Below are 13,051 nucleotides of genomic sequence, written 5' to 3' on the forward strand. Positions count from 1 at the left end.
TGATGGGTGATCTTGTGTGTTTCTCACAGGAGCCGAGGTCCAAGGAGGGCAGTGACTACTTTGACAGTCGCTCTGATGGACTGAATACAGATGTGCAGGGGCCCTCCCAGGCGTCTGCTTTTCTGTGGTCAGGGGGCTCTGCTCAGATCCTGTCTCAGAGAAGTGAATCCACGCATGCAATTGGCAGCGATCCCCTCCGACAGAACATTTATGAGAATTTCATGCGAGAGTTGGAAATGAGCAGGACCAACATTGAGAACATAGAAACGTCTACAGAAACCGCTGAGTCCAGCAGCGAGTCGCTCAGCTCTCTGGAACAGCTGGATCTGCTCTTTGAGAAGGAACAGGGGGTGGTCCGGAAAGCCGGGTGGCTCTTCTTCAAGCCCCTGGTCACTGTGCAGAAAGAAAGGAAGCTCGAGCTGGTGGCAAGAAGGAAATGGAAACAGTACTGGGTAACACTGAAAGGTGAGTGCAGTGTCACCTGCTGAGGCCACTGGGAATCATTTCCTCCAGCCGTGTTCTTTCCCAGGAAGTGCCGAGAGTCTAGCATCGATGTGAGTTCACATGAGGGGTTTGACACCGGATCCATGGCCTGCCTTACTGCAGATACTTTCTCACACCTGTGAAATAGGTTTTACCTACTATTCACGTGCATTATGCAGTTCAATAAATAATTATTAGATTTTTTACTTATTTTTATTTTTTTGAGACAGAGTCTTGCTTTGTTGCCCAGGCTGGAGTGCAATGGCGCGATCTCAGCTCACTGCAAACTCTGCCTCCCAGGCTGAAGCAATTCTCGTGCCTCAGATTGTTACAAGTAGCTGGAATTACAGGTGTGCGCCACCACACCTGGCTAATTTTTGTCTAATTTTTAGTAGAGACGGGGATTCATCATGTTGACCAGGCTACTCTCGTAACTCCTGACCTCAAGCAGTTTGTTCACCTTGGCCTCCCAAAGTGCTGGGGTTATAGGCATGAGCCACTGCACCTGGCCTAATGTAATGATTGGATTTAATACTTATTGCTTATTTTATAGGTATGCCTGTACTGTCTGTGATATTTTTGCTGGATTTGGAGAAAAAAAAGTAAATAACCAAAAGTAGTTTAGTTATTTGGAAGGCAGCTTCTGAATTTCACATTCTGTACATGTTCACAACTCCAAAGAGGTTTTCTTTCTAGCTTCTGCAACTAAGAATATCATCTGGATTGTTGATTTGTCATTCCAGCTTTATGAACAAAGCCTAGTTGTTGTCATCACTAACAAGTGCAGCTGTCTTTTTTTTATTATACTTTAAGTTCTAGGGTACATGTGCACAACGTGCATGCAGGTTTGTTACATAGGTATACATGTGCTATGTTGGTTTGCTGCACGCATCAATTCGTCATTTACATTAGGTATTTCTCCTAATGCTATCCCTACCCCAGCCCCCCCACCTCCCGACAGGCCCCGGTGTGTGATGTTCCCCTTCCTGTGTCCAAGTGTTCTCTTTGTTCAGTTCCCACCTATGAGTGAGAACATGTGGTGTTTGGTTTTCTGTCCTTGTGTTAGTTTGCTGAGATTGATGGTTTCCAGCTTCGTCCATGTCCCTGCAAAAGACATGAACTCATCCTTTTTTATGGCTGCATAGTATTACATGTTGTATATGTGCCACGTTTTCTTAATCCAGTCTATCATTGATGAACCAGCTGTCTTTTTTTCAACATAAAGACAATAGGAGTAAGAATTTGTTTTGTTGAGATGAGAAACTTTTTTTATAAGAATTGCCATTTAAAAACTATAGTTGCCTTGTGTAGATTTGAAGAAATCTAAATGTCTTGTGAGGAAGCAAGAAGCTCCAAATCTGTACAGCATTGATTTATGCAGATGCACACAGAGCTGCCTCCCAGCCTCTGGCATTCTGCACAGCCCCCTGGGACTCTTTGTCAGAGGAGCTGAGTGTGTTGTTCAAAAGCCAAACTTCATCGTCAAGTGATGCCCTTCCCTGTCACAGGAGAGAGCAGAAACATCTGCAAATACTACGTGTGCAATGCCCGGTGCCCTCTCAATTACCCCTTTCTAGCTTTTCTTTGCCCCTTATTGAACAGTTGGAGCCCTGCTCCCCTAACCATGGAGGGCAGGCATCATGCCTTGGTTACCACAAGCCCCTCTGGTACCTCTGGTAAAAGGGGCAATTGCAAAGGTGTTTCATGTCCAAGTGATACCTTTTCCTAGCAGGCTGGTAGGTGTACAAAGCCCAGGGGCCCAGCATCCCTCACATACTGCAGTCCTCTTTTCCATCCCTAGATTTGGATGCTTGTAGACATTGTGGCTGGCTGAGGAAGGTAAAGAACGTCCTCAATTTTTCCATACTGGACAGGCAGATTTCTGTATTGAATGACAGAAACGATTTGGAAAGATGAAATAATGGGTTGAATCTGGCAGGATTAAAATTTAAAGAGATAAGAAAGTTCAGCTTTAAGGTTTAGAAGTCAGATAGCTACCCAAGGACAGGATAAGGAAATGTGGCTGCAAACTATTATGAGTAAGGCCAGGCGCGGTGGCTCACGCCTGTAATCCCAGCACTGTGGGAGGCCGAGGTGGGTGGATCACCTGAGGTGAGGAGTTTGAGACCAGCCTGGCCAACATGGTGAAACCCCATCTCTACTAAAAATGCAATAATTAGCCTGGCATGATGGCAGGTGTCTGTAATCCCAGCTACTCAGGAGGCTGAGGCTGCAGAATCGCTTGAACCTGGGAGGCAGAGGTTGCAGAGAGCCAAGATCGTGCCACTGCACTCCAGCCTGGGTGACAAGAGTGAAACTCCATCTCAAAAACAAACTAACAAAAAACCAAAACAAGTATTATAAGTGAAAAAGATGTCGGGGTTTAATGTGTAGGCCTTGTGTTTCCAAGGTGATGTAGCTGAAAAAGCAAATGTGATTTCAAAGAGCAAATGTGATCTTTAGCTACCTTATTAGAGATGCACCGTGATCATCAGCTACCTCGTTAAAGATGTCATATGATCATCAGCTGCCTCCTTAGAGATGCTATATCTCTAGCAAAGGAGATGACAGTCTCTTCTTTCTTTGCCCTGGTCAGAGCTGGTTGTTTCCCTCCTTGTGCAATATTGCAGGAGATTTGTTAGGAAATGGGAAATTGATTTTTGAAAGGTTTTCCCGGAGGAGCCCTAAATGGGGAGAGAGTGAACATGTTCCCTTAAGGGGTGAACATCTGGGACTGTGTGAATCATAGTCGGAAGCTGCCTCCTAGTCACATGATATGAATAGTTAGAATGGATGCACGTTACCCCATCATGTGTCATGTATCTACTTTTTAAATGTAAAATTTGTTTCTTAAAATTAATTCTTTGAGAATTTTTTCCCTGCCCGTCTATGGATTTGAAAACCCCCAGTATACATCACCCCGGTGGTAGAGGGCTGGACTGGGGGGCAGGGTGACTCTGTGTGTGTGTGTGTGTGTGTGTGTGTGAGAGAGAGAGAGAGAGAGAGAGAGAGAGAGAATATACCGCTTTGAGAAGCAGGGCCATAGGTGACGACAAGGAGATTTAGAGCTGTGCCACATGGAGGAGGGCATAAAGATCTAGGGATATTTAGCATGGTGAAAATAAGAACTGGGTGGGAGTGAACAGCAGTGTGTAGAAGAGACATTGACTTTATTCTGGGTGTGCAGAGGTTAGAATGGAACTAATAGATGGGAGACAGGCTGATTCTAAATTAATGTAACAACAGTGACAGCCATGGGCACATGGAAAGATACTCCCTTCTTGATTTCTCTGCTACTGACCACATTTGCCCAGAGCCAAACTGTTGCAGGCTTCTTGAGGGAAACTCAGGCAGATATCACTTAAGGTCTAGAAGAGCTGCTTGGCAGCTTCCTGTATTTTTTCCCAAAAGATAGACCAGAAACTTCTGGCTACCAACTTCAGGGGTAGTGATGGACCTGAGTTGTCACTGAGCATTGCTAGATTTGTAGTCTTGGCTTGGCCCTGCTTTCCTGGTTGTTTGCTTGTAAAACACTTCAAGATCCATGGATAAAGGGTGCTTTGTAGTATAAATGTTATCAGGCACACATTTCTTCCTTTCCTTTGCAGCCAAGGCAAGACATGTGATAAAGATGTTTTTCCCCCAGCATAACCTTTTCCATGTGTTTTTTTCTACACCTCTTTCCTCTGGGAATTCTGTATGTTGAATTCTAATTTCTTGGCTTAGAATACAAGTTGTAATGTTTGGACTTAACTGTTTGGTTTAATCTTAGTTAAAAACACGTATATATGTATACACACACAAACATACATTTAAGCCTAATTTTAAAATTATCCTTAAAGTATCCATGTAAATAAATGGGAGACAGTTTTCTGGAGAGAGCTGTTATTAACAAACCATCTGGTTACCTGCCTACCTGGAATGTACAGGTATGCTAGGAACATAAATGTTTTTCAAGGCTTTAGAGGATGTAATAAATTTTTAACAAGGGTAATTCTGCTTTCCATTTGTCTTTTCCAATGAGTGGGTTTTCATGGAGTTCACTGGGGACTTCCTGGGCTGAAGAGTTGGCAAGGTCATTAAACATATCCCTCAAAATGTGCAACAGGCTGAGTGTCAGTGTCAGGAGAGGAGTTCATAAAATAATTTTAGGATACTGGTAATTCTGCCCCGAGATAGGCCAGCAGCAGGGAGGGGAGGTTAAGAGGGTGTCATAGAAAAGGTGCATTTGAGGGAAAACCAAGCCTAATTGCCCTCCTTCCCCTGGGTGAGATTTCTACTAATATTACCTCTCGATTCCTGTACTGCCATTGCTATGCCAATCTGTTTTCTCTTTCTGCTACCATAGCAAGAACGTCCAGTGTCAATGACCCCTTGGTAGGGACTGGGCAGTGCTGGGGGCTCCCAGCACCGGGGTGAACGGCAGAGGCTTCATTCGCGTGGATGCAGCTTTCCACTGGCCCCGGTGCCCCCTTAGAGATGCAGAGTCCCGTGAAGTTGAACTTGGTGTCGTAGAGTGAAGATTGATTTCCTGATTTTTAAATTCGATAGCCACAAAATTCTGCCTATTGTTTTACTTCCTGGCGTGGCTCTAATGTGAAATGTCCTGTTTTGGTTTCATGCCTCCAAGTTTGTAGTCTGTTATCCGTGGCTTGTTAGGTTTGGTGACATTTTGGCATTGGCCCAAGGTTTGCATTCATTTCCTCTAGATGCCACGATTTAAACCATGGCTGTTGGGATTCCAGTGTTAGGGAAGCTGGGAAGTGAATGTGAACCCATCGGAAAGAATTTGGACGTGGATGCCACTGGAGCTGCTCTGCCCCTTTGCCCTGGTCCTGAGGCCCCGGTCATGGTTTGTAGCATGTGCAACGGTAGCATCGGATGGCCTTACTCGATGGGAAGATGTGGTTTATTGTTTAACTGCTGCATCAGTGGCTGGAAAAAGATACTGGCCAGGACTGCAAGAAGCAGCTCTGGCTATAAACCTCTTGCTGCTTTCCCTGGTTTGTAATATTTGAGTTCCGTCAGCCTGTTAGTTTGGATGAGTTTTATTTGCGGGGAGGAGTAAATGCGCAGTTTCTTGAGATCATAAAGTACCACGGAGGGAGAAAGTACTGTTTCCGAAGTCCAAGCTTGGAGCAGGCATCTTTCTCTCTTGGCTTCTGTGTGCCATTATCAGTTCTATTGTATAAACTTGTTTGTTCATATCAAGACTTATTTTTAAAGGAAGTAATGAAATTGGAAAGACTGAAATAGTTTTTAAAACGTCTGAACGTCTATGAATGAGGATGCAAACACAGTAGGATAAAGTACCATGAAGTGCACCCCAGGTATTTGTTTACAGTGAAGGCAGGCTGGTGTTTCTTTCCTCTCAATGTGAAAGGCACTTGCGAAGCACCCAGATGGTGGTCATTGTTATTTGTATGTTGGAGGTTGGCAGATGAGAAGTAGTCAAAAAAGTTTATTGGATACAGCTTTGAGGGGAGAGTTAACCTATACGAGAGGACACATTTGTGAGCATTTTAGAAGCATTAATTTGCTTAAAAATTGTGTCTAATAATTATGCAATTTCTAATTAATGAAACAAACTCATAATAGCTTCTACCTGCAATACTTTGTTAGCTTGTGAGGGGAAAAATAAGTACTTAAAAGCATAGGTTGGCCGGGCGCGGTGGCTCAAGCCTGTAATCCCAGCACTTTGGGAGGCCGAGGCGGGCGGATCACGAGGTCAGGATATCGAGACCATCCTGGCTAACACGGTGAAATCCCGTCTCTACTAAAAATACAAAAACTAGCCGGGCGAGGTGGCGGGCGCCTGTAGTCCCAGCTACTCGGGAGGCTGAGGCAGGAGAATGGCGTGAACCCGGGAGGCGGAGCTTGCAGTGAGCTGAGATCCGGCCACTGCACTCCAGTCCGGTCGACAGAGCGAGACTCCACCTCAAAAAAAAAAAAAAAAAAAAGAATAGGTTGCAGTATGTTTAGAGTAATGTTTGAAAATTCAGGCATATTTAGTTTCACTTTTCTCCCTTAGTCTAAGTAATGTTTTCTATTACTATGAGATAAAAGGCAATACTAAAAATTAAGTTATTTTACATTGCATTTGGAGAACAGAATGGCTACTTTCTCATAAATGGCAAAGTCCCCGAGGTATGTTCAGTTTCCTGTTTCCATTGATGGTCAGTGGAGTGAGTGAGTTTGGGATTTTCTTTGGCCTTTCACATTGAGATTCCCTAAATGATGTGGTGTGGTGCTTAAGGACGAGAGCTTTGGGGGCAGAGGGCCTGAGTTCACATCCCTGCTGCTCCACAGGGCAGCGGTGGGACCCTTGCAAGTAAATCAATCTCTCGGTTTTTTCATTTTTAGTGTGAAAGGAAAATAAAACCTGGGGACCCCGATTCTTGATGCCAGAAGGAAAAAAAAAAATTAAGCCGAAAGCTGAGTCATGCGAGAAGCTGCCTTTCCATTTCTTTCTAAGCAGGAGCTACAGATAAAAGGTTAAATATCCCCACAGGTAGCTAGCTACTCTGTGTTCACCTTATCTTATGTGAAGTGCTGATTCACCAAGTGCTGGATGATTACGTGATTGACAGTTTCCCTGCCTGCTCCTTTTCTCTTACAGCAGGTGGATTACCACGCTCTCCCTCTTTCCCCTCCAGCCCACTTTTAATTTTTAAACATTGAAGCCCTCAACATCATTTTTTGAGAAAGGCACAGACCACAGACTGTTTCTGTGATTCTGTGTTCTCTTCCTCCGGACATGTCCATAACTTTGGCAAAATAAACTTCTCAATGGATCCAGACCTGTCCTAGATACTTTTTGGGTTACAGTAGAATGGGCTAAATAACCCTGCCCACCTTCGGGCCCCTATGGGGATTAAATAAGCCAGTGCATGTGGAGTACTTACAAGAGTTAAGCAACAACTTATGATTTGGTATTGTTATTACTGATATTACATTTACAAAGACATCTCATTTTCATTGAAGTTCATTCTGATACAACTAGGTATACTTCAGATGCCACTTTTCCTTGTTTACCGTGTTTCTGTCACATGAGTGTCTCACTCAGGTGTTTTTAAAAGTGTATCACTTACCTTCCCAGTCCTTTCCTACATCTCCAGAGATGACCGGGATGTTATTTTGCTTCTCTGTTTCACAGGATGCACGCTGCTGTTTTATGAGACCTATGGGAAGAATTCCATGGATCAGAGCAGTGCCCCTCGGTGTGCTCTGTTTGCAGAAGACAGCATAGTGCAGTCTGTTCCAGAACATCCTAAGAAAGAAAACGTGTTCTGCCTCAGCAACTCCTTTGGAGACGTCTACCTTTTCCAGGTACTGCTGGTACTTTGTAAGTGGAGGTAATAGTTTATGTACTGCTAGAAGAAGAAGGAACAGAAAAGGCAAAACTTGGAAATGAAATTGAATAAATGCCTAGTCAGGTTTTGGATTTGGCCTTAAGCAACAGTTGTTCGCCTCCCCTGACTGCCAAGGGCCCTGGGCCATCACCAATGCAGTCATTCATCCAGAGGGCACTTTTCAGGTGCCTCTGAAGTCCCAGGCTGTGCACACAAAGAGAAAAAAATCATGATCCCTGTTCTGGAGTAGCTTGCGATCTAGTGAGTGCAATGGTGAAGATTCCCAGACTTGGGGCTTTTAAAATGAAGCTTGGAGAATATTGATGGGAGAGGCTTGGGTTCTTCCCATGAATTTCAGTGGATGTCAGAGGTTTTCAGGAAAACTCTCATAGACAAATGCTGTGAGGTCTCATTTCCCTGTGGAAGTGGTTTTAGGATCTTAAGATTCAGGTTTTCTACTGTTAGAATTTTCAGTGACTTTCTAGCCAATGAGATGTTGGGGAACATGGTGGTCCTGAGCCATCGGTATTGGGGTCAGGCTTGGGTTTGAATCCTGGCACCTTTGTTAGCATTGAGTTTGTAAGTGATCTTGGTGCCCATACCAGACTTCTCTGAGCTTTGGGCCCTTCAACCAGTGGCTTACACGATTGCCTTAAGAGTAAATAACATCGTGTGTGTGTTAAATGCTAAATAAATTCTAACTTGGTGATTAATATTTAACTCAGAAGAGGTGAGAGTGAGAGCTGGGAAGTGAAGTCTGTTTCTTAAATGCCCCCCGTCTAAACCTAGCACTTGACATACACACAGTGTTGGCTGTAGGTTACATCTGACTGAAAGTTTCATGGAAAACCTCATAAAGCCTGGGTTTAGATCTCTCATAAAGATGGTCCTGGGTGCCCTCAGAAGCCCTGCAGTGTAACAGTGTTCTCTAGGCTGACTTGGGAGTCTAGAATGCTCTGAAGTGCTCCCTGCTGGGACCAGCACTGGGTAAGCTCCCTGGGCCTTTAGTTGTACTGCTGTTCCAACTTGACTTAACTTACTAGAGCCAGGGCCTGAGATTTGATTTTCCTTTTCTTAATAGAAAGGTTGCTTAAAAACTTCTATGATGCTTTAAAGCAAAGTAATGAATTTATGTTCGTCTGAATTGTAGGGAAGGTAAAAAAACAAACAACAACAACAAAGAAACCTTAGGTTAAATATGCATGGACTTCTTAGGGGTAAGTGCAAAATGAATGTTTTATTTTGTGATTCAGGTAAAACATCCTTAGTTTTCAGAGTTTTCCTACCTGTGATCCCAGCACTTTGGAGGCTGAGGCAGGAGGAGGGCTTGAGGACAGGAGTTCGAAATCAGCTTGGTCAACATAGTGAGACCCCATCTCTATGAAAGAAAAATAAAAAAATTAGCCAGGCATGGTGGTGTGTGCCTGTGGTCCCAGCTACTTGGGAGGCTGAGGCTTGAGGACCATTCGAGCTCAGGAGGTCAAGGTTGCAGGGAGCTATGATTGTGCCACTGCACTCCAGCCCAGGCGACAGAGACCCTGTCTTCGCAGCAACAACAACAACAAAGTTTTCCCAGGTGTTCTGTTTTGTGATCCCAGAGGCCACTTGAGGTTTGACCCTGTGACTCGAATGTGTGTGGTTATTTCTGGACATCAAGAGAAATGAAAGTACTTTTCAGCCTGCTTAGAATAGAACCCATTTGCCCACTGTGCTTTATTCAAACTTTGCTTATTGTTTTAAAAATATTTTTCTTTTAAAAAATATATTATTATTATTATTATTATTATTATTTGAGATGGAGTCTTGGTCTGTTGCCCAGGCTGGAGTACAGTGGTGCGATCTCAGCTCACTGCAACCTCCGCCTCCCGGGTTCAAGCAATTCCTGAATTCCTGCCTCAGTTTCCCAAGTAGCTGGGATTACAGGTGCCCGCCACCATGCCTTGCTAATTTTTTTTTTTTTTTTTTTGTCTTTTTTGTAGAGACTGTGTTTCACCATGTTGGCCAGGCTGGTTTCGAACTCCTGACCTCAAGTGACCTGCTAACCTTGGCCTTCCAAAAAGTGCTAGGATTACAGGTGTGAGCCACCACGCCTGTCCTATTATTATTATTATTATTATTATTATTTTTATTTATTTATTTTTTTTATTGAGACGGAGTCTCGCTCTGTCACCCAGGCTGGAGTGCAGTGGCTGGATCTCAGCTCACTGCAAGCTCCGCCTCCCGGGTTCACGCCATTCTCCTGCCTCAGCCTCCCGAGTAGCTGGGACTACAGGCGCCGCCACCTCGCCCGGCTAGTTTTTTGTATTTTTAGTAGAGACGGGGTTTCACCATATTAGCCAGGATGGTCTCGATCTCCTGACCTCGTGATCCGCCCGTCTCGGCCTCCCAAAGTGCTGGGATTACAGGCTTGAGCCACCGCGCCCGGCCATTATTTTTTAATTGACTTGGGGACTTACTGTGTTCCCCAGGCTGGTTTTGAACTCCTGGGCTCAAAAGTCCTGGGATTACAGGCATGAGCCACTGTGCCCAGCCAAAAATAAAATACTTTTCTCTTATAAAAATAGCATATGGTCTTTGTGTTAGAAGTCACTGAAAAGTACAGAAAGGAAAAACCTTCATATATTCAAAGACAATAGTGTTATTTTGTTTCCTCCCAATATACTTTTATCTATGTTCTTTTTTTTTTTTTTTGTATTGAGGCCATCCTGTAGATGTAATTTTATATCCAGTTTTCAAAATTTCATATTCTAGTCCTAATGCTTACTCATTCTATTAAAATTTTGAAGACAAGCATCCATTTATTTATTTATTTATTTATTTTCGAGATGGAGTCTTGCTCTGTCACCCAGTCTGGAGTGCAGTGGCGCAATCTCAGCTCACTGCAGCCTCCACCTCCTGGGCTCAAGTGATTCTCCTGTCTCAGTCTCCCGAGTAGCTGGGATTTCAGGCATGCACCACCACACCCGGCTAATTTTTCTACTTTATTTATTTATTTATTTTTGAGACAGAGTCTCGCTCTATCACCCAGGCTGGAGTGCAGTAGCATGATCTCTGCTCACTGCAACCGCTGCCTCCCATGTCAAAGTGATTCCCATGTCTCAGCCTCCCAAGTAGCTGGGATTACAGGCATGCGCCACCACACCCAGCTAATTTTTGTATTTTAGTAGAGATGTGGTTTCACCTTGTTGGCCAGGCTGGTCTCAAACACCTGACCTCAGGTGATCCACCCACCTTGGCCTCCCAAGGTGCTGGGATTACAGGCATGAGCCACCGCACCCAGCCAAGCATCCTTTTAGAGAGTGGCATAATGTGTCAGGAGTGTGTCTACCCTGTTGTTCTTATCACTGCTGTGTGGTTGGCTAGCGCTCGTTTCTGGTTTTAGTTCCTGTCCTATTCAGAGCTCCATGATGCTTTCTGCTCTGCTCCTAATGTTCTCTGAGTCCCTCTGAACCTGAGTTGAATGGTTGAATGTGTTTTTGAAATTAAGCAACTTGTATGCAGTGCAAGTATTTCTTGGATTTTGCACATCTAAGCCCAGCCTGCCATTTTGGAGAGCACTTACAGTGGTAAAATAATTTGAAACAGGCTTTCTCCCTCCCTGTGTGTAGGCCACCAGCCAGACAGATCTAGAAAACTGGGTCACCGCCGTACACTCTGCTTGTGCATCCCTTTTTGCAAAGAAGCATGGGAAAGAGGATACACTGCGGCTGCTGAAGAACCAGACCAAAAACCTGCTTCAGAAGATAGACATGGACAGCAAGATGAAGAAGATGGCAGAGCTGCAGCTTTCTGTGGTGAGCGACCCAAAGAACAGGAAAGCCATAGAGAACCAGGTACTGTTTGTCTACACCTGAGTTTTCTTCTGTTGCTCACGTCACTTGTGCAGTGACTGAACGCAGGTTCTCATCTTGGTGGTATTTCTTGGCTCACATCTTGGTGGTATTTCTTACACCCTGGGGGAAATAGTTTCTGTGGCTTTTCATTTTAGGTACCTAATGTTTGCTGTTTTGTGACATGAGTGATATGATATGCTTTACAACCTTTGGCGGCTCTGTGCATATCCTGAAATACTTTGTGACCCAAACTTAATTCCTAATTCGAATAGCGCCTTCTGGCCTTGATGATTCACTCATATATTGTCATTTTCTGAACAAAATCCATAGAATAAAACCACTAGAAGATTAGACAGGTAAGTAAGAGTCTAATACAATGGCTTTGGAAAACGTGATTTGGTATAACAGCTGTTTCTGTGTCTGTGGATTGCAAGAAAACAGTAATTTTTCTGTTTATAAGAGAGAAGCAGCTAACGAAATGCTTTCTTTTCTCTGCTCCGGTTCCATATTCATTTAATAAATGGCTGGTTCCTATGGCATTTGCATTTTAGAGAAGGGGAAGCAGTTTGAACATTTTTATTTCCATTTGCTCAGACAACCTCAACACTTAGACAAGTGTTAGTGGAATTTTGAGCATTCTTATCTTAAGTCAGGTTTCTTAGGAGACAGACTTGGATAGAGATTTAGACGTGACAAGTTTTACTGGGAATGCCCTCAGGGACAATGCCAACCTGGAGTAAGGGAGCAGGATCTGGGAGGGACAAGTTGCATTGTGATGCAGCTTGTCCTACAGTGAGCTGTGCAGCTGGGAGGGCCATTCAGAGTTCTGTATGGAGGCAAGGTGGCCGGCCTTTGTCCCCTCAGGCCAGCAGGGCAAGGCAGCTCTCTTCAGTAGAGGTCAGTTACCACGAGGGGATCTGTGTGTGAGCTGGGAGAAGGAAAGGAATCCCTCTATCTTGAAGTGGGGATCTGGGTGAGTCGCTATAGAATCCACTACAGCGCCCTCCAAAACCAGTTGTCAAATGACCTGGGAACTTGAATGAGGAATGGGATGAAGATAGATAATAAGCAGGTTCTTGCATTTTTCTTCCTTTAGTTACTTGTTAAGTTATTACAGAGAAACCAAATTCTGTAGAAAAAAAAAATTTCATGGTAACACAACAATTTAGACATATGGTGACTTATTAGAAAGGAATTTTACATATGGTATTTTATTTACATTGCAAATTAAATCATACCTCTGTTTATGTCTGAATGTTTAACCTTGTTTGGAAATTTTTTCATCTGTGTATATATGAAGAATTCAGCATGAATTCTGGACGTGGTGGCAGACACCTATAATCCCAGCTGGGCGCAGTGACTGACGCCTGTAATCCCAGCACT

The 13,051-nt window shown here is 44.0% G+C and overlaps 1 protein-coding gene across 1 annotated transcript in view; it reads left to right on the forward strand.

Moving 5' to 3' along the window:
• The window catches only part of TIAM2 (TIAM Rac1 associated GEF 2), a 134,665-nt gene that overhangs the window by 9,312 nt on the left and 112,302 nt on the right, over positions 1 to 13,051 (forward strand). Inside the window, exons 3-5 of the mRNA XM_030928255.1 lie at positions 30 to 465; positions 7,640 to 7,812; positions 11,444 to 11,668. Coding sequence (XP_030784115.1) covers positions 30 to 465; positions 7,640 to 7,812; positions 11,444 to 11,668 — 834 coding nt within the window. The remainder of the gene's footprint in view (positions 1 to 29; positions 466 to 7,639; positions 7,813 to 11,443; positions 11,669 to 13,051) is intronic.

The sequence above is a fragment of the Rhinopithecus roxellana genome, chromosome 4 (genome assembly GCF_007565055.1).
Source record: "Rhinopithecus roxellana isolate Shanxi Qingling chromosome 4, ASM756505v1, whole genome shotgun sequence".
NCBI lineage: Eukaryota > Metazoa > Chordata > Mammalia > Primates > Cercopithecidae > Rhinopithecus > Rhinopithecus roxellana.